Below are 27,895 nucleotides of genomic sequence, written 5' to 3'. Positions count from 1 at the left end.
CAGAGAGGTTCACCTGGCAGCTACATCATGGTCTTTTCAGGTAAAGACTTTTTTATTCTCCCAGGCTTTTTAGTCCTTCTGTTAAAAACAAAAAACGGTATTAGTGCTTTTTAGATTTTTGGACTGCTGCTGGTTTTTACTTTTGGTGGTGCTTTTAAAAACTTTTCAAAGTGTTTAAGCCATGTTGTATTGTGTTCTATGGTTTTATGCTTTATCTAGAGAGTCTAGAGAGCTCCAGCTATTGGCGGTATAGACATGTAAAAAATAAATAAAACCACGAAAGCACAGCCAGATAAAACCAGAGTAGCAGGTGTAAAATTCAATTGAAACCTAAGATCTGGTGAAATAAAAACATTTTCACTTCTGTCTGAAGCCTGGCAAAAAGACCACAAGAAAAGCCACTTTAGGGAGGGAGTGTCACAATCTGGGTGCCACCACTGAGAAAGGTCCGTCCTGTGTTGCATCTCCGAAACCAACGGGGCACAGAGCAAGGACAGTGCCATGGGCAGGCAGGCTCATTTTGGAGAATGTGGTCCTAGACCATTTAGGGCTAATATTTCTCTGCGTTTAGATGATTATCGTTGACTGGGTTATTGTAGCTGTCTTTCTTCTTCTGTTTGCTAGTTTTGCTTTAATATTTTAATAGCTGTTTAACACTTTATTTTTATATTGTTTTTAGAATTGTTTGTAAGCCATCTTAGGAGTCCTTTGGGATCCAAAGGCAGTCTTGGAAGTGTCATCTATAACTAATAATGCAATGTGTATGGTTTCTTTTTGCACACGATTTCTTCCTTCTGCAGTTTGACCCAGTGGCATACAGGATTGAACCCTTGATTGTCCCGGACGTGGAGTTTGAGCCCATGTTGCTTCCTCATCACAAAGGCAGGAAGAGGATGCATTTAGGTAAAACAGAGATTCTCCCTTCTCTGAAAATCTTCTTTTGAATCAAAGTGTGCTATGCCAGATGCATACCGAAAATACCTCCTTGCATTTCTGGCTGGTGCCAGAATCCCCACATGCAAATTATCTTCTGCTCCTTTTGGACAATTATAACATTTATCCTGATATTAAGGGGGATCTAGAGAGTCCCGCCTTTCATTTAAAAATCAAAGCCCTGGCCCTTTATGGTTGCAAATCAAGTAATGCCCTCTGCTGTTCATCTGTCTGGTGGCTAGGCACTCGTCTCCCAAAGAGGGCCTTTAGTAAGCCTACTGTAATGCTGGAGGTGCAAGTGACATTCTCAGCCAAGGCCGGATAGTTTCAAAGTAGTGGGTGCGAATTATGGTGGCATGGCCTCTGCCCTGGAATACCTACATTTATCTGGGTGGAAAGTGACTGTCTGAAAGGGGTTAAGGAGGAGTGGCAGGTAGCCAGTTCCTATGTCACATTTTGCCTCGCCGAAATGATTGTAGAGGATGTATGTAAGTGAAATCTCTTTCTCAAGACTTTCATCTCCAAAGCCCTGGGATGCTTACTCAGCAAGCATTTGGAATAAGAGCCTTGAAAAGACGTTTCCATACATTAACATCAAGGTCAATTATTCCAACAGGCAGCCATCCATAGATACAAAATGTTGTGTCAGAACTGGCCCTGGGAAACAAGAGAATTGGAGAACTAAAGGGAAGCTTTGGGTGGTGGGAGAATCATTGTGGACATGTGAGAAACAGGAATAAGACTGAAGAGATGGAGGAAAAAAGAATAAAAAGGGGATGCCGGGTTTGGACTGGTGCTGGAGCCAGAAAGATGCATTGCTCCATGCGTACGAAATGTGTAACCTGGCGTATTGATAGCAAATTCTGAATTGTAGGCTTCCTAGGTTTCAGAATAGGCTTCCAAAACCGCTGCATTTAGTTTTAAAGGCTGCTTTGATCCTTCCCTTTTCAGAGCTGAAGGAAGGCCTTACACGGATGAGCATGGACCTCAAAAACAACTTGCTGGGCTCTTTGAGGACGGCCTGGCAGTCGTTCACCCGGACTTCATTGCCAGCTGTGGAGGCAGGAGCTCCTGTAGAGGCTGAACACGAATTGGAAGCTGAAGCAAGTTCAGAGAAGCAAAGTGGTTAGTGAGTGTGTGTGTGTGTGTGTGTGTGTGTGTGTAGAGGGCGGGAGGGAGGAGGGGGTTCATTACAGCTTATATGTCCCCGTAGAATTCACCCATTCTTTCTGTGGCAGGCAAGGGAGAATGATGTGCGTTGCTCAACACCAGTCCTTGCCAAAACTCTCCTGTCTGCAAAGTTTCCAATAGTATTTTCAGAGTAAGGGTGCAATTCTATGCATTTCTAGACAGAAAAATCTACTAAAACTCCCTGCATTCACCAGCCAGCATGGCTGTCTGAGGAAGGCTGGAAGTTGTAGGACTTCTTTCTGTCTAAACAGGCATAAGATTGCACTGCTAATCATGCCGATTGAGTATGTTAATGCAAATGAGACCTATTTGGATATATCAGAGATTTGAGCCAAATTGCATTTAGGCTTCCTTGGTGCCAAATATGGGCCACCGTTGCTACTCTGGATGAAGAAAGCCAAGGTGTCCTGAGGTTTTTGCATTCTATCACCTCTGGGCGCTGAGCATGGGGCACAAGAACTGCTTGGCTGACATTGCAGATTTGTTTGTTCCCTCTCAGAGCCACCCTTTCTTTTCAGTGAAGTGTGGTGCTGCCTACAGAGAGGGCTTTCTGAGGGATACTGGACAGCACCTACCTTCTCCTCCAGCAGAAAAGATGACTTGCAATGCCCGTTACCATTGGATAGACAGGCCTGGACTTACCCAAGATAGTAACCAATTTTAGCTGTATTTATCAATGTTTTCTTTTTCGTTTTTAAATTCAGAGGAGAAACCAGAGGAGCCAGCCACAGCGGTGAAAGAAGAGCCCACTCCCATTAATGTGGGCATGCTGAATGGAGGCCACCGCATTGACTATGTGCTTCAAGAGAAGCCAATTGAAAGTTTTAATGAGTATCTGTTTGCACTGCAAGGCCATCTCTGCTACTGGTAAGCTCTGGTGTTTGGTGCATTTAGTCATTACATTTTTTCCATCCTTCATTCCTCCTAAGAGCTCATTGCAATGTATAGTGTCTCCCTTCTTATTCCCACAACAACCCTGTGAGGTATGTTAGGGTGTGTGTGTGTGTGTGTGTGTGTGTGTGTGTGTATGTGTGTGTGAGAGAGAGAGAGAGAGAGAGAGAGAGAGAGAGAGAGAGAGAGACTTGCACAAGGTCACCCAGTAAGTTTTTCATGGCTGAACAGGGAATTAAACCCAATCCAAGCCCAAAGCTTTATCTGCAAGGCCACACCCAGCATTATCTGAATTACTTCAAAGAGACCTAGGTTGTCTTACATTGAGTTTCCAACAGTCTTTAAAAATTGGGATAAACATGAGGCCTTGAAGGAGATTAAGCAGAACTAAAAGTCAGGAACCGAAAATATTATGATAGTGAGAAACTTTGCCAATAATTATAAAACAATGCACAATTTTTTTCCATTTTCCATTACATTACATTTAGTTTCCTTACCTTATTTTAGGTATTCCTTCTCTCTCTCTCTCTCTCTCTCTCTCTGTGTGTGTGTGTGTGTATGTGTGTGTGTGTATATGTATGTATGTATGTATGTATGTATGTATGTTTGTATGTAATATATACACACATACATGTATAGGAAACAGGCTGAGAGGGAACACGCATTAAGTTTAAGTCTGAGCTGATATGGAACCTAGGTCTCCTAGGCATGTCCACTGTGGTGGTCTATGCATTGGCCTCCATAGCTGGCTCTGAATAAACCAGATTCTCTCCCCGCTCTCAACTTTCTGTGGAAATCTGCAATCTAAAATCTAAAAACACTGAAGTTTCAGTTTTAAATACCTGAGGGTTTGTTTTCATTTGCATTACTGAATGCTGTCAGTAATGCCATATATTAGGGAACGGCAACTGGTGGCCAACAGGCAGAATCCAGCTCTCAGAAGGCTTTCCCGCAGGCCTGATGGGTGTTTCCAACACTTTATTTATTTATTTAGAGTATTTTTATCTCGCACCTCAGCCAAAAAGGCTCCTGGAGTGGCTTACAATCGATCAGTAAAGAAGACAGTCCCTGCCCTCAGGCTCACATTCTAAAAAAGACATGAAACACAAGGAAAAGGGGATGGGGAGGGAAGAGGGAGAAAATAAAAAGAAATTAAGGAGACTCTTCAGGCTGGTGGGAAGGCCCTGCTCCCCCTCTCATCTCCCAATGGAGGGGCAGACCAACAGCTCCTTCTTCTTCCCCACAGGGCCAAGATGACAGTTAGCCCTGGGGGTGGGGTGGGGGGAATTGAAGCATGCCCTGATGGTCTCTGCCTGCTCTTGTCTCCCTTGCTTCTTCTTCACTTTGCGGAATCAAGAGGTAGGGATGCGTCAGTAGAAGCAACCACGTAACTTTCCAACCAGCTTCATACGGACTAGTTTGAGAGAGGGTTAACTTTGAGGAAGGAAAGAGAAAACGGGCATAATTATGCCACCGCCACCCTTAACAGTGTTCTGGGCATTTAATTCAAAGTGGTGGTCACAGCAACATCTGCTCCACTCCCTGTGAATGGGATGGGAAGATGACAGGAAGAGGAAAGGTTGGTTTGACTTCTTACTTGGTACTTAGAACTAGGCTGATCTGCTACTTTGATTCTGACAGGCTTGCTGTATGTGCTCTTTAATATTCTTATAATTAATTCTATATATATTTTTAAACCCCCAGGGAATCGGAGGACACAGTGTTGTTGGTGCTGAAAGAGATTTATCAAACAATGTGCATCAACATGGACCAGCCTCTTCTGTAAAGTGACTGACCAGCTGCCCTGGCCCAGTTACCAAATGTAAGTCCCCTTTGCCTTTCTGACTTAATGAGTGTTTTTCTGTTCTGTTTTATTCTTCTTTTGGTTGCTCAGTCAGGAAAAGTGCCCAAAACAACTGAAGGTTCACAAACAAGCAGCATGTGTATACACTATACAGCAGGCTCACTTACACCCTCTGTAATGATCTCATTGGAGCAGCTGACAAAGTAGGCGATTGGTTTGCAGACACTTCTGGCTTTCTATGTTAAGAACATCTGTTTGTTTACTAGATCTAGGCGGATATTTAGGTGACACTCACCACAATCACTCGGAGCCAGAACAGAATTGATGCAGGAGATTTCTCATCAGATCTTGTGAACTCTTTTTTAAAAAACTTTAAAGGAGCCTATTTTGATCCATTTCCCTTTATGCCACTTTATTTAATTATTCTTTCGTTCATTCAACTTGCAAGTTGACCTACAGCTGAAATTCTCAGGACAGCATACATAAATGCAAAATAAGAAATGACAAAATCCAACAAAATCCAGATTTTTCCAATTTAACCCCCTCGCCCAGGGAGGGCGAGACAAACAATAAAAATCTAAGTCCCCTTCCAGTTGCTGTGAAATTTTAAAAATTCAAAAGATGCAATCATGGATACCCTGTGTCATGTCTGTTTGGGGCTTTGAAGTTGCTTAACTGGGTCTGCATTATGGAAGGATCTGTCAGGATCTGATGTTAAGCCAAAGGTGGACAAAAGTGTTTTTCAGAGTGGAAGATAGCATGACAGTATTGTTGCCCATGATTTGTTCTCACTGTGAACATTATTCACTGGTTTTGCAGATTATTGTAGTGCTTCTTTGGCTAGAGATGATATGAGGATAAATGAATGCGTACACACAAAATAAATGACTTTATCATATCAGACAAGATTGAGATGCTGTTAGAAAGGTGGAGGGGTCAGGAGCAGGCAGAAGTAACATCGGGGCCTGCTCCTGCTGGACTCTTCCCCCCCCCCCCCACAGGGCAAACTGCCATCTTGGCCCTGTGGGGAAGAAGAAGGACCGAGGGGACAGGAGCAGGCAGAAGTAACATCGGAGCCTGCTCCTGCTGGACTCTTCCCCCCCCCCACAGGGCAAACTGCCATCTTGGCCCTGTGGGGAAGAAGAAGGACCGAGGGGACAGGAGCAGGCAGAAGTAACATCGGGGCCTGCTCCTGCTGGATTCTCTCTCTCTCTCTCTCTCTCTCTCTCTCTCTTTCTCTCTCCTCCCTCCCTCCCTCCTTGACTCCTTTTCCTTGTGTGTCATGTCTTTATTAGATTGTAAGCCTGAGGGCAGGGACTGTCTTTTTTGCTAAGTGTAAGCCGCTCTGAGAGCCTTTTTTGGCTGAGGAGCGGGGTATAAGTATGATAAATAAATAAATAAATTCTTCTTTCTGGATGGAGAGGGTTCAACCTGCTCTGGATGGGATTGCACTTCTCCTGAAGGAGCAGGTTCATAGCATTGAGGATATCCTGGAGCCTCAGGTGGCCTCAGTGGCATGGAGTGCCTTCTACCAACTTGGGTTGATGGTCCAGCTACACCCCTATCTGGACAGGGATAACCTGGCTTGAGTCGTCTGTGCCCTAGTAACCTCCATGTAAGATTACTGCAATTCCCTCTACCTGAGGCTGCCTTTGAATATTGTTCCAAAGCTGGAGCTTGTGCAAAATGCAGTACGTCAATGTAGGGGGAAAACGCACCAATAAGCGTGGATGCTAAAAAGAGAAATCAACTCTGGTGCTTGATAAACGTGTTAAAAAAAACTATTTTATTCTTTAAATCCAAAAATGCTCTGCTCAACGTTTCGGACGTATCGTCCTTCGTCAGGAGCTGTAAACAGTTGCTGTGCTAGCAGGAGCTACTGTGTCTCACTGGTTTTCTCACCCGCAGCTCCTGACGAAGGATGATACGTCCGAAATGTGGAGCAGAGCATTTTTGGATTTAAAGAATTAAATAGTTTTTAACACGTTTATCAAGCACCAGAGTTGATTTCTCTTTTTAGCATCCACGCAAAATGCAGTAGCCAGATTGATAGCAGGGGCAAGAAGGTGAGAATAAATAACACCAGTTCTGTCTATTCTGTATATTTCCAGGCCTGATTCACGGTGCTGATTTTGACCTATAAAGCTTTATGTGGCTTGGGACTGCAATACCTGACTGAGTGCCTGTCTCAGCATGAATCAACCTGTACTCTATGCCTCCTCTGAGAGGGTCTCCTCAATAACAACCCCCCCCTCTGCCCCCTCATTATGGAAAGAACTCTCCATTGAGGCCCACTTGGTGCCATAATTGTTATATTTTTGGTGCCAGGTTAAGATTCAGGTGTTTGACAACATATGATAATGTTTTTAATCAGGTCATGGGTTTTCTTATTGTTGATAGTGAAAATTGTTTGACAGTGTATGTGTGTTTGCTGTCTGTTTATATTTTGTATGCAAACGTATGTCCTCTGATTGCAGAGAACATGGCATGGCGTGATTTGCTTTCTGGCACAGCTGCAGCCTCAAGACGCATTTGCACCTTAGCTTTTTATCCAAGAAAAGATATCTTAATAAATGCGTTAGGAGTTTAAATAAATTATTAGGAGATCATATTGAGTAAAACTGCATGAAGTTGCATATGAGAAAAAAGTGGCACTTAAGGGACAAAAAAGGCAGGCTTTGTTATTATCTTTAGGCTTTTAAATTTTGTATGTTGATTTTTATTAATGTTTTAATCTTTGTAAACTGCCCAGAGAGCTTCAGCTATGGGGCGGTATAGAAATGTAATAATTAAATTAAATTATTAAACTATTTTATATTATGTACAATAATGCATTTTTTAAGGCTTTTAATCTCTGTAAACCACCCAGAGAGCTTTGGATATTGGGCAGTACAGAAATGTAATAAGTGAATGAAAATGCATAAATATGTCTGCAGCCACAATAGCAAATGTCAAATGGCTTTGAAGAAGCATAAACAGCCTTAACACCACAATCCTAAATACATTACATTGAGCAGGGAGTTGGACTCGATGGCCTTTTAGGCCCCTTCCAACTCTACTATCCTATGATCCTTGATTCCAGCAAACATTCTTCAAAATGCAGGTGTACTATATCTTGTTTACTTTGGTCTGATCCACTGATGTAATCAAGGACATAATCTGTCTTGGAATGAAAACTGGTGCTTGCTAGGATCACAGCAGGACTAGCCCAGGCTGTTAGGTCTGTTCTCCTTAAAAAACAGAAGAGCCAGCATTAAGTGTCTGGTCTATTTTCCATTGATGGGACAGGGAGGAAGAGGTAGCCTCTTTTTCCAGGCTTCCTTCCCATCCTTCTGGTTATGTGCAATGCTGTCTACAGGGACTGTGGGCAACTGGGAAACACTGTACTAACACAGCTCATCTTTCCTGTTGCTTCCTTAGACGTACTCCACAGTGAAAGCTCATTGGGACTCGTGTCCGCCTTCCTCTTCTCTCATTTGTTGCTGATGTGCCCAGCATGCTTCTCACTCCCTGCCTGGAGTTCTGGAGAGACCATCACCCCAGAAAATGCAGCAAGCACTGGATATCACTACCTAACTCTTGACTGCACCTGGTGTTCACTTACTCTCCAGAATACATCCTATGGTTAAGAGGCCAGTGTGTGTCACGTTGCAATGCCACCTGCATCAAGCCTAGCTATGCACTAGATGGGGCTAGGAATCGGTGCTAGAACATCACCTCTTTTCTTCAGTTGCAAAGCCCTGATTTTGGATATCGAAATGAAAAAAGGTGGATATCATACTTCGCTAAGTAAAGCGGTGAGGGGGCTGGATGTATAGAAATCCTTGTTCTGTGACCACATTGGACATCCAGCATCAGACATTTTTGTTTTGGGTAGTGGGTTTTTGGTTTTGCACACCTTATTGTTCCTGCTTTGCCCAACAGGTGGAACTACAGACCAAAGCAAAAGGCTGCTCAAACAAAACCAAAGTTGCTGCAGGATAATACATGGCAATCGCCATGTATTAACCTGTAGCAACTTTGCACAGCAGGCAAAAGTCCATAGCCATTCAGCCAGGAAGAAACTGACAGTCGCTGCAAATTTGTTCCTGTTTACACTCGCAAGGTGTAGAAGTGATTCCTCTAATTATGGTATTATTTACCCTCTGCTTAGTTTAATTGTTATCTATATGGCTTTAGCATACTGAAGAGGCTCGTGACCCGTTGAATGACTTGGTTGCCCCTGCTGTGTTGAGAGTTATTCCAGGTGTAGTGCCGTGTGCAGGCAGTTGTGCAACAAGGGAGAGAGATTGAATGGTTGGAAGGCTTTTGTCCTAGTTCTGTTGCTTTCTTCCAGTTCGGTTCAGTAAACATAGGATACCTTGCTCCAAGTGTTTTGAAAGAAGGAAACAGTGCTTTGCAGAGATCCTTTGGTTCTTGTTGGCATCACACCAGGATGCCAACAAGAACCAAAGGATCTCCGTGACTGACTTCCACTGTCTTGGGCTAATTCTGATCTCATTGAGGGGTGGGGGTAGGAAGCCTGGATCAAGGGGAAGAGTGGAGCTAGTATAGCATATAGGCAGCAGCTTGATACAGCACATTGGGAGCTACATTTGAGGAGGTCCCAGCAAGCAGCTAAGAGCAATGAGACCCACCCTGTACAGCTTGCGACTGCTTCCCTGAAGAGCCTGGTGGCAACTTAAAAACAGGCCTGTGCCTATTTAGTACCTATGCAATAGATTGTGTGTTAAATCACTGGGTAGCAGCACCAATTCCTCAAGACCTCTGGTGAGTATAGAGGAAGAAATAGATTCTTGCCCCATTTGCTACTGTGGCTTGGATGAGGAAAGGAGTAGTGGGGGAAATGCCTGCTCTTTGTTCTACAAACTGCACTGCAAGCGAGAACCCACCTGGCACTGTTGGGGAGTCCTCACCAGAGAGTAACAGGTGAGTGGAACTGTAAATGCCTCAGTAACTGGATCTGCATAGCAATTGGATTCGCTTCAGCGCATCCCACTCTGTTGTTATGCTGCAAAGCTGATGAAATAGTTCTGGAGTTTCATGGTAAATGTAGGTTAGGCCCTGAAGCCTGGATATACAGTCACTGTGTAGTGGTGATCCACTTCACCTGCATCTCGGCATGACCATTGGGTACTCTGAAGCGTTGCATGGCCTCTATGGGTTTGCTCATATTTTCAGGGAACTCCTACAAGGGCAACAACAGCGTGTTCACAACTGGGATGTGATCGTACTGTATTCTCTCTGTACTGTGTCTCAAAACTCTCTGCCAGTATTCGACTTGATTATTCTCTCCATGTGTTTGCACAATTTGTTCCTGCATTGTTCATCGCCTCATCCACTAACACTACAGTTGTGACTGAGCAGTGCCATTTGGCATGACCAAATTCTGCATTAGAACTTCTGTAGCAACAACCAGCCTTGGTCAGTGAAGTCCTCAACAGAAGTTGAAGTTTATGCACTTTGTATAATATGTCTATTTAAAAAAAAGAAGTCATTTAACTTTTTTCAGTAAATATTTGGCTTTGGTGCATTTATTGGCCTTTGCAAAGAGAATCGTGAAGGCTATCAGTAGTGCACAGACTATTTCTTTTCTACCAATACAGGAAGCAATGATGAGAAAAAGCAGGGAACACCTGTTCCTTAGGTAACCTGAGAGTGATCTCTAGTGAATACATCTTACTGCTGAGCCAAGTATCTGGCTTCTGTCAAGGAGCTTGAATTTCTGCACATCTTGGCAGAAATCACAAATATTTCCAGCAATTGAATTACAACAGACACATCTCCATCCCTTTTCCCAATGCACAAAACACAACATTCTTGTGTGAAGGGAGGAAATTCCACGAGAAGCAGGTAGTAGTTTACATTTCCTATCCTTTCTGTGTATTTTTTTTCTCATGCTGCCAAAACCAGTGGTCATTCCACACAACACTGTGGTTGGGTTCGGACGACACAATAAATAGTCAACGGTTGGTTATTTTGTCACCTGTCGGGACTTTTTCACACCACAGTTAGTTATTCAGCCAAAATAACCAACGCTGTGCAGAATTGATTATTTGAACAACTGTTGGTTATCATTTGTGTGTCGGGCACCGTTGACTATTTCATTGCACACATTTGGTTATTTTCGGCGACTGCAGAGTCTCCTGGCAAGAGTGACCCAAGCGGTGGCTGCCACTCTGGTGTAGCCAGGAGAACTTGCGGTGGCTGATGGGATACCAATGGGAGGACTAGGGGGTGGGGTGGAGAGAGGGCAGAGGATGTGGCCTTAATCCACACCATAGCTGATTATAATCATGGTGTGTGGGGAGTAACCCCTCGATAATCAATCATGGAGTTGACTATTAATCCACCATTGACTATTGTGTTCTCCGAACGCTGCCTATTTTCTGAGTGGCTCCAGACTTCATGCAGCAAGTTTTTGTCTGTTGTAGTAAATACTGAAATGTGATTGACAGAAACAGCCCTTAAAGGGTCATATAATATGCACCAGTCGCATGTATACAAATGTTTAAGGGTGCACATCATCCATCCATTCATTAAAACAATTGCCATATAAAAGATGATTCCTATGTCGCATAGACATGCTTTGGTACTGTGGGCTCAATCCAGACATCGCAATGCTTAGAGCATACCCACTGAAATCAGTGGGGCGAATTAGTAATCACTAAAGTACCGTTGATTTCAGTGGTTCTACTCTAAGCATTGCTATGTCTGGATTCAACCCGCTGTTTGTATGCCATAGATGGTAGCATGATACTCACAGATGTAGTAAAAGTTCCAGCTTATTCTGTGCTATGTCTACTTAAACTTTCTTACACAGTATAACTGCACTGTGGTGTTAAAGGACAAAACAAGAATTCTCATGTTGGAACCTATGCCATTTCCCAGACCATTAGGATTACGATTTCCTATGGCAGAACATCTGTATCCTTGTAACCTCCTCATGGGCCAAGAAGAGACACACTCGTAATGAAATGTATGCATATTGAACATAAAGTTTTCTTTCAGGCAAGAAAGCACATCTCTTCATCCAGAGATGTTGGGGGTGAGTTTTAACCTAGTCCATGGGCAAGACTTGTGTTGAGTACTTTAGGAGAAAACAGCCATCAACTAATGTTCGGTTAGTTGCAAGCTATAAACCCTTGTACGATACACTCTGATGCAACTTTACTCAGAAGTAAGTTGTAAAGTGTTCAGGGTGCTTATTCTAATGTAAGTATGTACATGAATGCAGCCTTATAAAGATTACCCCTCCTCATTCAGTGAAGTCCTCTCCTGGCCTTATGCAAGAGGCAGTAAATTTCTTGTCTTACCTGCAAGGGGAAGTTTGCAAATTCCATTGTCCCCCCAAAATGAAGTAGATTTTTCCCATGAGCTCCAATTTTACGAGTTTATAGCACCTTATAATAACGTCATTCAGCAGTAATGCTGAAGGCAAATCACAATTGCTTCCATTTTGCAGAGTGAAGCAGGAGAGGCAGAATGGTAGGTCATGCTGGCATTTGACATCAGTTGACCCTTTCCAAGGCCTATAGGTTTAGCACTGTCCAACGTGACTCTCCACATTTAAGATGAATGTCAGGACCACAGAAGTGACACAGCTCTTGTTCTTTAAAGTACCAGCATTTTTATTGGACACTTTAAAAACAAAACTAAGACAATGAAAACATACTCTAGTGAGTTGGCCTCTAAAAATGTACAAAATATTGACAGTGAAAACAATGTAAATCTCATCACAGCGATTATCCTTCCAATCACAAGGGTTTAGAGCAGTGGTTCTCAACCTGGGGCACTCCAGATGTGTTGGACTGCATCTCCCAGAATGCCCCAGCCGTGCATTCTGGGAGTTGTAGTCCAACACATCTGGAGCGCCCCAGGTTGAGAAAGGCTGGTTTAGAGTAACCCATTCCTAAAAGCAGGCACAACATGAGCTGGTCTAAAGGTTTCCAATGCCTGAAATGATAGCTATGTGACTGTAATAGCAGAATGGGATCTCTGGCAGCAAACTTTTAATTGCCAGGCATGTAAACAATATAGGAATACTGTCACCATCATAATCTGCCTTCAGTGTTCTGGGGATACCTAATCGGCCACTCTTTCACTTCATTTGTTCCCCATTTATTAAGGTTTTTATTCCAACCTTCCTCCAAGGAGCTCAGGGTAATATGCATGGTCCCTGCCCATTTTATCCACTGAACAACCCTGTGATTTAGGCTAGGCTGATAGTGACAGGCCCAAGGGCACCCAATAAACTTCATGGCTAACGGTTTGGAACCATAAGGCTGATCCAGCAATACTTCATTATATTATTTATCCTTTCTAAAACACCATCAGAGAGAGACATTTTCTTTTTTTCTTTGCCATGTCCTCAGCATTTTCAGTCCTGGGGACTATACTTTCACCCCAACTTGCTGTATAGGACTTACTCTTATTTTTAAAATACTGTATATATATTATTTTACTATGTATGTCTTTCTTCATGCTCCCTGCTTGCTTACCTTTCTTTCCTTCATTGGATCAGGACCCAGCATTGGGTACCTGAACACTAATGCACTACCTACACTATGCATGTTAGTTAGCCGTTTGGCACAGAAGTATTGCCTTGCACTGTTTTCTCAATCCGTAGAGCCAAGTTGGCAGATCATGTTTCCTTATGACAAAAGCAGCTACAACTGTAATCATCCATAGGGGCAGAAAAACATACAGCAACCAGATCCGCCGATCTGAACAATGCACACATTTCCGGGCGCTATTACACCATCTCAAACAGCAATCGTTGTCAACCCTAACAAAAAAGCATGCTTGGCATTGCTTGCAGCTTCCCCAAACATTTTATTCCAGGACAAGACGAGTAAAATGTTTCGGGAAGCTATAGGTCAGGTTAGCAACACGCAAACTGTGTGTGCCCCCCTGCTCTGCCACTAAAATTTGTGGTGGCAACCCACCCACCCCGGCAGCAAACGGCTACAGAAGGATAAGAGGTCACACTGAGCATGGAAACAAGTTAAATTTGATTGGTTTACCCCTCCATAGCAGTGGTAAACTACCAGCTTTTTGCCTCCAGTGCTGAATTTGGCATTAGTGATTCAGCAACAGGAGGAGGGTCCGGGAGGCTGAAAGTGGCCTCCAGGCCGACTAAAATTGCCCATCCCTGCTATAGTCTGAGTCTGCCACAGTCAAAGCAGGACGGTCTTTTGCTGTTCTTATTCAGCTGCATGTGAAGACCCATCTTGTTTTGATGATAACAAATAATACAGATTTGTAAGCTGGCCTTTGGTATGATGCAGAAAGAGCAGCAAGGCAAACCCTACTTCTGGATTGCCTTCTGTAGGGGGCGAAGGAAGCCTTCTGCTGGTTATCTCCCTACACCCCTTCTATGGTAGCATGAACATAAAGAGTTCCCTACTAAAAAGCTACCTTTGGAGAGAGGCTGCCTTTGATGCTAGCGTCCCTGCCATGCAGCCCAGATTTTCCCTCTGAAGTTCCTCAAAAGGAGATTGCCCACTTAAAAAGCCTCTCCAGGTTTAAGATTAACCTGGTTCAACTTGGCTGTGACCAAGTCGCCACCCTCCGTCGTCAGGTTTATGCAAAGAGCGCAAACTCTGCCCAAGAGTGCAAATTCCCCAAGCGCTAACAAAAACGGAATCCCAGCGCAGGAACAAACCAATGGAAGAAGCTGTCTCGTCTCATGGGCACAATGCGCGGAGTGCTTGCATGAAGGCTCAGCCAGACTGACATGATCTCTTGAAAGCTTGTGGAAGAGCAGAGCAGAGAGAGCTCCTGGACCGAGAGAGTAGGGGTCGGAAAGGTTCGGTCTATAGCTTTATATACAACTCCTCCCAAACTCCGAGGACCAGAGCGAGCTTCAATAAAATGGTTACATGCACATGCAAAGTAGGCTTTTACGCAGCGGATTGCCTATTGGGAATAACAGCGGCCTCTAGGCCAGTAGTTTCCAAAAAGGGGCAGGTGGGCAGCAGGCCACCTGCCCAGGGAGGACACACAAGTTCCTAGAGTGGGATTTTGCAGCAGACAGGCAGAGGGTCATTCCTTCCAGCAGCAGAAGCTTTAGTGCAGCAGCCACCTAAAGTGCTTTGTTAATTGGCAGTTGCAGCAAGGCAGAAATCATTTGTGAGCGCCTAGACCTCCTGCCTGTTTTTTGCCTCTTCCCTTGGCTGCCTGCTTTGAGCAAGTATTCTTGAGATACCCTGTTCTAGTCCTTTTGCCAATGCCACTGTTGGGTTGATGCCCCAGTCTACTGCTCCTGATGTATACATGCAGCTGTGTGTGAGATTTCTTTGTGCTCACAGGACAGAGACTTGAAGGAGACTGGGAGGCAAAATATGAGTTTTAAATTAGGCACAGAATTCTTTTTAAAAAATGAGGAACAGGTAAGGAATATTTATAGAAATTGGTCTTCCCCCACCCTTTTATGCTACAAATGGCAAGCAAGTATGTGTTGCTGGGAAGGATAGTGAATTTCATGGGCGGGGGGGGGGGGGGGTGGCTAGCAACTTCTCCGCAAAACCTGCTGAAATAGATCCTTGGATTCCATTCCTTCCAATCCTGAGGACTAAGAAGATGACAAAATGTTAATTGAGATATGACATGGCTTTGTTGCCATAAAGTACAGTATATCACAGGATTAGACTTGATGCTACAGCCATATTTTCTGCATACGCATAATTAAGAGCAGGACTGGCTCTACAAAATGCTGTATGTTTGACCTGGAAAAGAAATCACCCAGATTCTATATCGTACACACTGCCAAGACTCATGTTTTCAGAGTTTAGATTTTCCAGGGCAAAGCATCAAGAAAAAGAAAGATGCGAAAGTGTGGAAAATTAAGGAAGCAAGTGCAGAAGAACGAAAAGCCACGGCCTACAGTAAGGAGCAGACTGAAGCCCTGTCCATCAACTTTCTGGTTGTTTGAGAGTGCAACAGATGATGCCTATAAACTTTTCTTCATCGCTCTAAGGACTCCATTGCCACCTTCACTTTCCATGGTTGCAGCCTACATCAATGTGTGATGCTCCAATGGGATGCGCACAGTGCTGATTTCATCCAAGAAGGGCCTTGTTCATCCAACACAGGGTCGGCTTTCGGAGGCAGCCAAAGGGATCACAGACTTGCGCGTACCACACGGATAAGTGGTGTTAAGTCTGTTGCAGAGCCTCGTGGCATTGAAAAGGCAAATGGATTTGCTACGGCAGAAGCATTCGCAGAGTCGTCTTCATCAGACGCATGACACGTTACCCTATGGCAGGGGTAGGCAAACTAGTGCCCTTCAGATATTTTGGACTACAACTCCTATATGCCCCAGCCAGCAAGCCATCGGTCAGGGATTATGACCTTCATCTAAAACATTCCCCTGCCCTACTGTTTACAATTTCTCTGCCTACTCTGGCTGTAATCCTAAACCTACTCACTAAAGAGACGTCCTAGTCAATGCAGTGGGACTTACTTCTGAGTAGACCTGCTTAAGATTGCAGGCTCTCATATCTATTTATCTAAATGAGAGAAACACACACAAACGGGGAGAGTAACACTGAGTAAGTAAGGTCTGGCTACAAACGCTTATTCCATAATAAGCTTTATGAAGCTACAGGACTCCCGCATGGAAACATGTGAATGTAAATAGCAGCTACCTGTATATGTGTGAGGCAGGGGAGGGAAGGAGATAGGAGGTAGTTGGATTTGCAGAAAACTCAGAGCAGGTACTGTGCCCTACATCCTAAACGCATATGATGACTAAGTTGTTACAACACTGGGTAACCCCCCTTTCTTGTGTGGCTAGGTTTTCTAGAGTGCTTGCTCTGCAGATCCATTTTTCTGTAGCCCGCTAGCCGGGGCTGCCTTATGTTGATCTGTGGGGAGGTGAGCTGCAGGTTCAATAACCTTACCTTGGTAGCAAAGGGACTGGACTAGCTTGCTATAATGGGTCCATTGAGATTCTACGATATATATATTTTTAAAACCGTGTGTCAGACTGTAAACAGGCTGGCTACAAAAGATCACCCCAAATCCTAAAATCCTGTTGCCTGGGACGAGAGAGCAGACAAACCTTCTAGCAGGCGGCACGCAAGCAAAATGCAAAGCGCCTTTCCCTGCCAAAAGACTCGTGAGGAAGAGGGACGAAGCATTTGCCCAGAGCTTCAACCGGGCTGTGGCTTCTTTAATGAGGGTGCTCTTTTTCCTTCCAGGCACATCATGGATGGCTTTGCCCTCCCTTCTCTTCCATGTCCCAGGGCGTGAAGGGGTGGGTGGGGGGAGGATCCTCTAGGTCTTTATACATCTAGGCTGAAGCCAGAGAGTGTCAATTTTTGCCTCTCCGGAGCAGAGAACTTTGACTTGCGCTGCAGTGGCTGATGACACTCCGGGTCGGTCAGAGGCGGGTAATGCTGTCTGTAGCACAGGTATGCAAATACAAAGCCCATTCCTGAACCTACCAGCACATCTTGGAGGGAAACAGAAAAGGAGAGGGTGCAAAGATCATTTCAACTAGGGCTGGTTTGCAGTGGCATTTAATCAGTACATCAAGGTGCTATTCTTAAAAAAGAAAGAAAAAAAGAAAGTGTATCCTATGCATCTAATTGTACAGTTTGAAATGCACTTGTTCTGTGAGCAAAACCAACCTGAGTTTTTTTTAAAAGAGAACATCCTCCCAAACACAGAAAGCTGCAGTACATTAGAACAGACTGCTTTTTTGTTTAACCTGGTATTGTCTACTTTGACTGGGAGCAGCACTCCAGGACTCTCTTAGAGTTACTTCTGCTCCTAGAGGTTCTCTACATGAGTGATTTATTGCATGCTCGTCATTGGCCACTGATGGTTTGCAGGTCCTTTACACAACTCTGTCAACCTCAAGGACGTCTCACATGCTTTCCCGCCGTATTCTTGCTTTTAAAAAGATTGGAGATAATGCAGTAATTAAAATTATTGCGGGATATCCACAGTGTATAAACCCGGCGTTGCCCTATCATACAGCCACTAGATGGTGCTATTTCATTGAACATAAGGGAGGTTTGCCAAGAAGGGAAGTTTTTAGTTCCAAATTACGTGGTCGCCATCTAAAGGAGCCCATCATAAACCTGGAAAGATTCCGGAATAAGAAAAATGTTTTTTGTGACACCTGCCCCACCTTCCCATTAAGGCTTCACTCACCTTGCCAATGATGCTTATAATCACAGGTACGGGACAAAGCGATGAGCATTGCAACGAAGAGGGGCGCTAAGAAGGCACAAAGACGCCAGGACTGCCCACGCCCGCCGGGCGCAAAGCAGTGGAGCTTTCCTGCTATGTAGAAGGAGCCAAAGGCAAGGCCAGCAAAGGCAACTGAAAGACAGAAGGGATCCGCGTGAAACACAACAAGGCAAAATGCTACTACTGTCCTTGTAAGCTTGAGGAATGAGTAGCCCCTGTCTCTAGGCAGGCTATAGAAAACCCTGTGCTTGGAATATGAGTAATGAGAACCGGTGTGGTGTAGTGGTTAGCATATCGATTGGGAGTCGGGAGATCCAGGTTCAAAACCCCACTTGGCCATGAAGCTCACTGGGTGACTTTGGGCCAGTCACTGACTCTGCCTAAACCTACCTCACAGGGTTGTTGTGAGGATAAAGTGGAGAGGAGGGAGAGGATCATGTATGCCCCTTGGGTTCCTTGGAGGAAAAGGTGGAATACAGATGTAAGAAACAACCAATACCCTAACAGTGTAATCCTATACATGTCTGCTCTGAAGTAAGCTCCACTAAATTCAATAGCATTTACTCCCAGGTCAGTGTGTATAAGATTGAAGGCTAAGCTTCCTCTGAGGGCTGCTTCAGTCATTCCACTGCTGCTACTTTTCTTGACCTTTTTCTTGACTTTAAGCCTTTTTTCAAAGGCTTAAAGTTGACTAACAAAATTAAAAAAAAAACAAAAATCCACACATATTGCAGAGAAAACGCAGCCATGGACAATTAAAGCCTGTAAAAATGAAAAGCTAAGAGGACTTGCCACGAAATCAACAAAATCCAACTGAAATAAAGGGTTTATACCCTTCATTTATAAAGAATGTTGTTTCATGTAAATATTCTTTTAAAACAAAAACGTTAAGGGAACATAAATATGGATGTTAGCAGCAGCAGCAACAAATCTATACTAAATATGTGCAGGAAACATATCTACAAGAAAAATAATAAAATCAGGCTGGAATCCCATACCATGTATGGGACTGTGCTGTCAGTGTCATATTTAAATAAAGTACATTATGGACCAGTGAAGAGTAAAAGCATACTATGATGAAAAACTGATAAAGTACATCACAGATCTATATGATGGGTTGAAATCACAAGTCTTTCATATGTGTATTTACACTGCAATCATAGGCTTGTCTACTCAGCAGTAAGTCCCACTGAGTTCAGTGGAGATTACTCCCTGGTAAGCAGGATTGCAGCCTTAGTTTTGAATTTTTCAGGCAGCGCTGAAGAAGAGCACAAGTTTTGTTCGGTGCATATTAACTTCAGGGTTGGGCAATCTGCTTAGAAACGCGCGCGCGCACACACACACACACATGAGTTTCTCAACTACTGAAAAACAGGAAGGGTGTGTTTTAAAGGCAGTGCTGTAGTTAGTGCTGGAAACTATCTTGCTCCAGGCAGGTTTTAGCAAGAGAGTCACGTGAAGCTGACAAATAACGTGGGAAGCTCCCACAGCAGTGCTACCAGACTGTAGACAGTAAGCTACCAGACTGTAGACACCCTCCAGGTGTCCTTGGACTACAATTCCCATCAGCCTCAACAAGCCTGGCCAATGGTGAAGAATGATGGGAATAGTAGATTCATCAACATCTGGAGGGCTTCTGGTTCCCCGGCCCTGCTCTAGAGGTGCCGATATGTTAAGATACCACCAAATTTGGTTATTTAAGAATTTGTAGAGGCAGTAATCGTGCTGCATCTGGTAACATTTGAATCAGGAATATAGGAAGCTTCCCTATACGGAGTTGGACTAGTACCGGTTGAGTGTGGGCTGCTGCTGAATTGTGGGTTGTTGTGTTGTGTAAATGCAGCTGTGTTAACAAACTATGGTTTGTTAACCGCAAACAACCCATAGTTCACAACCCAACAACAAACCACTGGTTTTCTTTGTGGATTGGTTGGGTTTAAACAACAACCTATGATTCAAAGACAACCCATACTCAAGCCGTATCCTGGCTTGTCGTGTTGTGGGAACCCAGCCATTGTGTCTCCCTCATAAGGTGGCTCAGGAGAAACATTTTAAGAGCCCTAATTCAATGTAATTAAAAACCTAACTAAAATTGCACTGTGGGTCATGCAGAGAGGTCCTGATGCTTGCTTTCCTCTGCAGTGTGTGGCGTGGCTCATTTGCGAAAGACACCTAAAGCTACTCCTTTCTGCAGTGCGCCTGCTCTCTGCAGACTGATCTGCGGTGGGCAGGCGGAGGGTTGACCGTGCCTCTGAGAATGATCCATCCGGATGATTTTATGGCCCTGGTTCCAGAGGATGAGCTGAGCAAGGGCTCAGATCCTCTCTGCCTGTCTCACTCACTCACGGCCCTTTGCAGGCACACCCTGAGGAGATGTGGGAGAGGCTAACGAACACAGCCCGGATCTGTCTGCAAGCCACCTTCCGAATCTATCCCACCACTCCGTCAAATGCTCCCCATCCCTGGCCGCAAGCCAAGAAGACGGACGTGTGCGCTCACAGGAGGAATGCCCGCTGGGGAAGCTCTTGCGCCCTTCGGTCACGACTTGCGCGTCGCCCGTGCACAGCAGCTGAAGGGTTTCCCGTCCGTCTGGAAAGCAGCGGTAGAAGAAATCGGGGCGAGGCCTAGAGCGAGGAGGAAGGGCAAAAGATGAGGCTCCACCGTGCGGGAGAGACCGGAGAGGAAGGGGGCGAAGGGACCGGGAGGGGGGTGCAGGATCTCCACTTGTGCACCTATATCCTTAACCTGATTAAAAACATGCCATACATGATTAAAACATCTTTAAAACATCCTGAAAACATTGCTTTAGGCATGGTTTACCCTTGCAGCAGAATAAGGTGGTGAGGTGGCGGTTGAATAGATGTATCATTTCACATTAAAGTTATCATTGGGGGGGGGGGGATCACATTTTTTAATGTCCCCCTAAGGAGAAAAAAAAGTCCCTGTAAGTAGAAAACTAGCACAGCTAGGCTAGAACCCTCTTTCTTGATGTTCTCGTTTTCTGTTGCTCCACATGGTGGGAGCATTCAAAATGGCGTACACGCACATACACACGCACATTGCGGACTGAAGTGATTCAGTCCATGTGTTTGGCTGTGTGGGAAGACCAGGCCTCTGCAACAGGCAGTCAAATGTAAATCTAAGCTCTCTGCGGAAACCCCAAAATAGATGCAAAAAGAGAGAGGATTCTCACCTGCCCACGGCCAGCTTTACAGCATTTGTGAAGACGCCATTTAGTGTAAGAGCCAGACTGGCAGCTGCAGAAAACAGGAATGCAAAGGAGCCTGATAATACGTCTGAAGTGATTGAATAAGGTTCCATATTAATAAAATAACATTTAATTTATCAAAATTTCATTGCAAAGGGCTACGGCTTCAGAGCTATCCCAGGGCTTTTGCTCTCATGTGCCCAAACACTGGAAGGTAGGTGGAAGGTAGGTGTGTGTGGGAGCTACTAGGCTCAGGAACCCCTTGCCATGGGAGGCCCAGCTAGCCCCATCTCTGGTGACCTTCTCTTGGCAGGCAAAGCCATTTCCATTTTGACAGGTCTTTGGCCCATAACCTGACTTCTAAATGTGTTGTAATAGGTTTGGTCTAGCTTTTGATTGATCCAACTGGTGTGTTTTACCTGCCACGTTCTTGGTTTGTTTTACTTCGCATTTTATTGCTACTTTATGGCATATTATAGTGTATTTGTATTATTGTTATTAGCCACGGTGCACCATTGAGTAGAAAGGCGCATTGCAAATTTAGCAAACTGTAAAATTTAGATTTACAGTAGGGATGTGCTCCGCTTCTCGAACCGCAGAAGCAGGAGTGTAGCGGGGGGCTTTGCCTACCCTTAAGGTGGAGGTGAAGAGGATTGGGGGGCCGGCAGAGCGTGGCGAAGAGGATCGAGGTGAAGGCGGATCCTTCGCCTCGATCCAGAGTTCCACCAGAAAGGTAAGTGGGGTTTACCGGGCCCTGCTGCTGTTGTTCTCGCCCATGTGGCGACAGCGGCAGGGCCCGGTAAACCCCCCCTCCCTCCTCTCCCTTACCTGCATCCGTCCGCAGTCCCTCGGCTTCTTCAATTGAGCCCGTGGCTCAATTGAAAAAGCTGAGGGACCGCGGACGGCGGCAGGTAAGGCCCCCCTCCCCCTTGGTCCCTTACCGGGCTCTGCTGCCGTCGTCGCACGGGCAGCGACGGCAGCAGGGCCCGGTAAACCCCCCCTCCCTCCTCTCCCTTACCTGCGTCCGTCCGCGGTCCCTTGGCTTCTTCAATTGAGCCTGCGGCTCAACCAGGAAGTCTAGGCCGCACTTGCGGCCCAGACTTCCTGGTTGAGCCACAGGCTCAATTGAAGAAGCCGAGGGACCGCGGATGGAGGCAGGTAAGGCCCCCCTCCCCCCCTGGCGCCACTCCCCTCCACTGCGGAGCTCCGATTCGGAGCTGGAGCTCCGCGGCGAAGAGGAGCGGAGTATGGGCGGAGCGGCGCGGAGCGGGCTGATCCGAAATTTTCGGATCGGCCCGCGGGGCAGATCAGGGGGTCCGTGCACACCCCTAATTTACAGATATAAACTGTACAGTCGGCAAATTCCAGAATTGTCAGTCGCAGGCATCTTGACTAGGTTTCATTATGCTGCCGTTTCTGCACGCTGGCGTGGCGTAATTTTTTTATTTATTTATTACATTTTTATACTGCCCAATAGCCGAAGCTCTCTGGGCGGTTCACAAAAATTAAAATCATGAAAAGCATTAAAACAATCAACGATCTAAGAACACAAATACGAAATACAATATAAAAAGCACAACCAGGGTAAAACCACACAGCATAAATTGATATAGGTTAAAACACGGAATTAAGACAGCAAAGTTTAAATTTAAGTTAATAGGTGTTAAAATACTGAGAAAATAAAAAGGTCTTCAGCTGGTGATGAAAGGAATACAGTGTAGGTGCCAGGCGAACCTCTCTGGGGAGCTTGTTCCACAGCCAGGGTGCCACAGCAGAGAAGGCCCTCCTCCTAGTAGCCACCTGCCTCACTTCCTTTGGCAGGGGCTCACGGAGAAGGACCCCTGTGGATGATCTTAAGGTCTGGGCAGGCACATATGGGAGGAGGCGTTCCTTCAAATAACCTGGCCCCAAGCCGTTTAGGGCTTTGAATGTTAGTACTAGTAATGGTTAGTAATAGTTAGAGCAGCACTTCTAATACTCTAAGTCTTCAAGACTTATTGCTAGCTCATTGCTAGCTCATTGCTAGCTCAGCCACCAATCTGACAACTGGTGTGGCTCAAAGCTACCAACTTCAGCCTCAGTCTTCTGCTACCTCCCCACCCATCACGCTGAACTCACCTAAACATGCTTCCCGTGTATCTTCTTGGTCGGCGTTCATGAAGAATTTGGCTAGGAGAATCAAGACCAGGGGAGACAAAAAGGAAATGACCTGAAACAAAATGGCAGACAAAATGGGAGTCAGTGGCACATCATGAACAATGACAAAAATACAGCTACATGGGGAAGGGGGGGTATTTTTTTTAAAAAAAAATCACAATGTGCTTCTACATTTATTATTTTCCAAGGGAGGCAGACTTTAAAGAGTGCAGGCTTTTTTCAAAGACATTCGCTACAGCTGCTTAGTTCCTCGATTTCTCAAGAAAGCAGGCACTCAACGCTTTTAGCAGATGAGATGAGATGGCAATTTGTCACTGGATCTTTCGTGTTTTTCTTAAATGGTAAAATGTAGCTACCAGGAGGAAGGAGGGAACTGCCTTTTTTAAAAAGAAAAATACCTTTGGGACAAACAGTAGCTTGAGGGGTGGCAGGAAAGAAAGATTTGGATTGGGAAAACCTGAGGGCTCTGGAGTAGATGTATTATGACCATAACAATTTAATATTGTTATTAAATATGGGGAGCCAGTGTGGTGTAGTGGCTAGAGTGTTGGACTAGGAGTGGGGAGATCCAGGTTCTAGTCCCCACTCAGCTATGGAAGCTCACTGGGTGACTTTGGGCCAGTCACAGCCTCTCAGCCCAGCCTACCTCACAGGGTTGTTTGCTGCGAGGATAAAATGAAGAGGAGGTGGATTATGTATGCTGCCTCGGGTTCCTTGCAGGAAAAAAAGGCAGGATATAAATGTAATAAATGAATTAATAATTTCACACACTGGCGGCAGGTTTGAAGCCACAGTTGCTTGCAAAAATCTGCACATGAACACAGTCTAAAATGCCCGAGATGGGTGGTTGGAACCAACAGATACTTACAAACATGGGTTTGGCCGGTACGTGGTCAGACTCTATGTAGGGGTTTTTATAGAGCCACATTTCTTCAGGCTGTATGACTCGCTGGAATGGAGGCAGAAGTTCAGTGAACCTAGAGAAAGCACAGTGCAGTGACTAGGTGAACAAGGCTTCCTCCCAGTATGCTCACAGGTAGATTTGGCTGGAAAATTTGTAGACTGCTTTTCAGCAAGGGTTTTCAAAATGGTTTGTGATGTCATGTGGCAAGTTCAAAGTGCATCATTAAACCATAGGATTCACTACCACAAAATGTCGTGAGGACCACCAATTTGGATGGCTTTGAAAGCGGGTTAGATAAATCCCTGGAGGAGGCTATCAATGGCTACTAGTCCTGATGGCTACATGCTACCTCCAGTAGAAGAGGCAGTAAACAGAGACAGTGGTATACTTCTGATGTACATGGAAAATATTAGATTCCTGGACCCAGATGTAAGACACAGACTTAACTTTAGGGCAGAGGTAGGCAACAGGCCTTCACACTACTGGAAGCACTTGGCTGGTGGAGCTTCCTCAGTCCCACAAGTTATAATGAGAGGAATAGCCATGCTGGCTGGGATTGATGGGAATTGTCATCCCAACACATCCGGAGGGCACCAGGTTGGGGAATGCTGCCCTGGACACTCCCATGTTTCAACCATGTGGATGTGGCTTGATTTGGTTGTGGTTTCAGCGGCAGCTTTGCAAGTTGAACAAGAGGGGTCCAAAGTTCAGGGTTTGAACATACAGAGATAAAAGGATTCCAGTAGCCTTGGCAAATAATTGCAACATGCTCCCACAGCACAAGCTTAAAATAAGATTCTGTAGAGTGGGAAAAGATATTGAAAAGGGCAACTAAAATGATCAAGGGGCTGGAGCATCTCCCTTATGGGAGAAGGTTACAACAGCTGGGACTGTTTGCTTAGGGGGGGAAAAGGTAAGGGAAGTCATGATAGAGGTGTACAAAATTATGAATGGTGTGGAGAATGCGGATAGGGAGACATTTTTCTCCCTCTCCCATAATACTAGAACCCAAGGTCATCCCATGAAACTGATTGGACAGATAAAAGGAAGGACTTCTTCCCAAAGTGCAGAGTGAAGACCTTGGTGAAAGACCTTCAAAGCTGTCCTCCTATATATACAGCTGCCTGGGCGTGGAACATATGAGCTGGGGGAATCAATGCCTGCCTTAGCCATGCAGTAGACAAAGAATATATGGGCCATATTGTACCTCATATATCATCTAAAAACATCTAGGAATGTCCTCACACATTTCTCTGCAGTAGGGGGCCATCGTCAAGGGCTGATTTGAATATTTCAGCACCTCCAAGAAAACCAAGGAGGATAATTACTTTTTTGCATGATGTAGACTCCACCAGTAAGGTCTCTGAAACTGGAGGGCACAGGAGACAGCAGCTTTTTGGTGGAGGCCCCATCACTCTAACTCCTTCCTGCAAGAAATTCCTCCCATTAGGTGTTTCTAAATGGAATTTAAAGACCTGCTTGTTCACATCTGCATTTTCTCCGATTAATCTGAAGTTGGCCTAGGCTTTTTTTTTTTAAAAAAAATATTAAATTGTTTCTGCTTTTTCATTATTGTATTTTTGAATTTGGATAGCATGGTTATTTGTTGCTATTGTTATTTAGGGCGTATTTTTTTATCTCTCTGGTTTGTTCAAAGGTAAAACCTTCTTGGGAAGTCTATATAGACCTTAAAGGCGGCATATAAATACTTAAAATATATAATATGCAACCATGCTTATGGCAGGTTCATGCCTATCCACACCAATGGTGCATCTTCCTGGTGGTACCTGATGCTGATGTGGTGGAGGCCCTTTAGAGCCAGCCCAAGACGGTTTGCTGCCTGAGGCAGTTGCTTCATTCTGCCTAATGGTGGGGCCGGCCCTTGGCCCTTAGTAAGATTGTCCTGAAGCTCTTGGTGAGCCGCTTTTCTATACTCTACTATGGTTCAAAACCATCTTCAGGTTTAGAGTGACCTCTGTGAGGCATGATGTTATGTTCTTCATCCGAAGAACATCAGAAGAGCCCTGCTGGATCAGACCAAGCGCCCATCTGTTGCAACATCCTGTTCACAGTGGCCAAACATTTGCCTGCAGGAAATCCACAAGCAGGTTATGAGTGCAATAGCACCCTCCAACCCATGTTCCCCAGCAACTGGTGTACACAGACTTACTGCCTCTGATACTAGAGGCTGCACATCACCATCGGGACTAGTAGCCATTGATAGCCTCCTCGTCCAGGAATTTATCCAACCCCCTTTCAAAGCCATCTAAATTGGTGGCCGTCACTACATCTTGTGGTAGCAAATTCCACAGCTGAAATCCAGAGCAGATTCACAGCTCCACTGTCATCGGAGCCTCCAGCCTCCACTTGGTGAAAGACCTTCAAAGCCATCCTCCTATATATACAGCTCCGATGACAGTGGAGCTGCGAATCTGCTCTGGATTTCAGCCAGAACTCTAAAATAGCTATTGAAGGCTCCAAATCCAACCCCCAAAATACATTTGGCACCTTGGAGAGCTCCTTTGGGAGTTCTGACTGGTTCCGACTGAAACCCAGGGCGGATTCACAGCCCCACTTGATATCGGAGTCACCCGTCTCCACTGCCTTGACCCACGTATCACTTACAGCAAGGCCTCTATATTACATGCAATACGGCAGAGGCGGCCGTCTACGCTCTGTATGAGCCTGCGGGCCCGTCCACTTCGTGCAATACAACAGAGGCCGGCATCTATCCTGTGCACGACTGAGGACATGATTCGGCTTGCCGGAAGGCCACGTATGTCTTATGCAGAGCCCCGGTAGCATCCGGCCTTGAAGGAGGGGCCGATCGCTACATGCATTACGGTACAGGCTGAGGACCCCCACCCCACCCCACCCCCATAAAGGGGGGGGGCTTCCCTCCCACCTGCTTCACCTATTACAGCAGAACCCGAGAAAAGATGCAGCAGGGCCCGTGTATTCTAGGCTTTACGATCCCGTGCAGGGATGACGGCCACCCACAGCCACCACCGCCCCGACACACGCCGCTTTGCACTCACAAAAAGAGCCCCAGCAGCAGCGCGCGCACCCCCACTTCCAGCAGCAGCGCGAGCCCCGCCCGCAGGACTCGCCGCATCCTCCGCTCGTGCAGCCGCCCGAGGAGCCGCCGCCGCCGCAGCAGCAGCAGCAGCCACACGCTCCTGCCACCTTTGGCTCCGCCCACTCGCTGGTAGGGATGGGAAAGGGGCGGGATCTCATGCCTTCCTCGGTGGGTGGTGGGTGCAGAGAGCTGCATGCGCTACTCGGGTGGAAGGGGAGGAACAGTAGTTTTTTAAAAAAATAATAATAATGATGATGATGAATGGGGGGGCTGTAGCTCAAGGGTACAATGCATGCTACTCAGTGGTAGAGCATATTGGTACTCAGGTGGAAGGGGAGGAATAGTACTTTTTAAAATAATAATAATTGTTAAAGTAATAATAGTTGTATTAGTGGTAGTAGTATGTATTGGAGGGGCTGTAGTTCAGTGGTAGAGCACATGCTATTCAGTGGTAGAACACACTGCTACTCAGGCGGGAGGGGAGGAACAGTAGATTTAAAAAAAATATTACTATAATCATAT

The 27,895-nt window shown here is 45.4% G+C and overlaps 2 protein-coding genes across 4 annotated transcripts in view; one reads left to right on the top strand and one right to left on the bottom strand.

Annotated features, from left to right (window-relative positions):
• DDHD2 (DDHD domain containing 2) overlaps nucleotides 1-10,335 on the top strand; it is a 32,463-nt gene extending 22,128 nt beyond the window's left edge. Inside the window, exons 14-18 of the mRNA XM_063138864.1 lie at nucleotides 801-903; nucleotides 1,885-2,058; nucleotides 2,829-2,991; nucleotides 4,720-4,837; nucleotides 8,240-10,335. Coding sequence (XP_062994934.1) covers nucleotides 801-903; nucleotides 1,885-2,058; nucleotides 2,829-2,991; nucleotides 4,720-4,801 — 522 coding nt within the window. The 3' untranslated portion in view covers nucleotides 4,802-4,837; nucleotides 8,240-10,335. The remainder of the gene's footprint in view (nucleotides 1-800; nucleotides 904-1,884; nucleotides 2,059-2,828; nucleotides 2,992-4,719; nucleotides 4,838-8,239) is intronic.
• A 2,041-nt stretch (nucleotides 10,336-12,376) lies between these two features.
• On the bottom strand, nucleotides 12,377-27,446 carry PLPP5 (phospholipid phosphatase 5). 3 transcript variants are annotated; one of them, XM_063139069.1, is made up of 7 exons: nucleotides 27,333-27,446; nucleotides 24,259-24,367; nucleotides 23,352-23,442; nucleotides 21,219-21,282; nucleotides 20,525-20,649; nucleotides 17,987-18,157; nucleotides 12,377-12,474 (listed from the first exon to the last, which is right to left on the bottom strand). In XM_063139069.1, exons 1-7 carry the CDS (start codon nucleotides 27,407-27,409, stop codon nucleotides 12,434-12,436), a joined length of 678 nt encoding a protein of 225 aa, XP_062995139.1. In that variant the 5' UTR covers nucleotides 27,410-27,446; the 3' UTR covers nucleotides 12,377-12,433. The 3 variants fall into 3 exon arrangements, with proteins under 3 accessions (XP_062995139.1, XP_062995137.1, XP_062995138.1); XM_063139067.1 differs by lacking the exon at nucleotides 12,377-12,474 and adding an exon at nucleotides 12,689-17,279; XM_063139068.1 differs by lacking the exon at nucleotides 12,377-12,474 and adding an exon at nucleotides 12,689-17,279 and having other exon boundaries at nucleotides 27,362-27,423.
• Nucleotides 27,447-27,895: the final 449 nt, after the last annotated feature.

Source organism: Elgaria multicarinata, chromosome 12, assembly GCF_023053635.1.
Source record: "Elgaria multicarinata webbii isolate HBS135686 ecotype San Diego chromosome 12, rElgMul1.1.pri, whole genome shotgun sequence".
NCBI lineage: Eukaryota > Metazoa > Chordata > Lepidosauria > Squamata > Anguidae > Elgaria > Elgaria multicarinata.
This window is presented reverse-complemented; position numbering and strand designations above follow the sequence as displayed.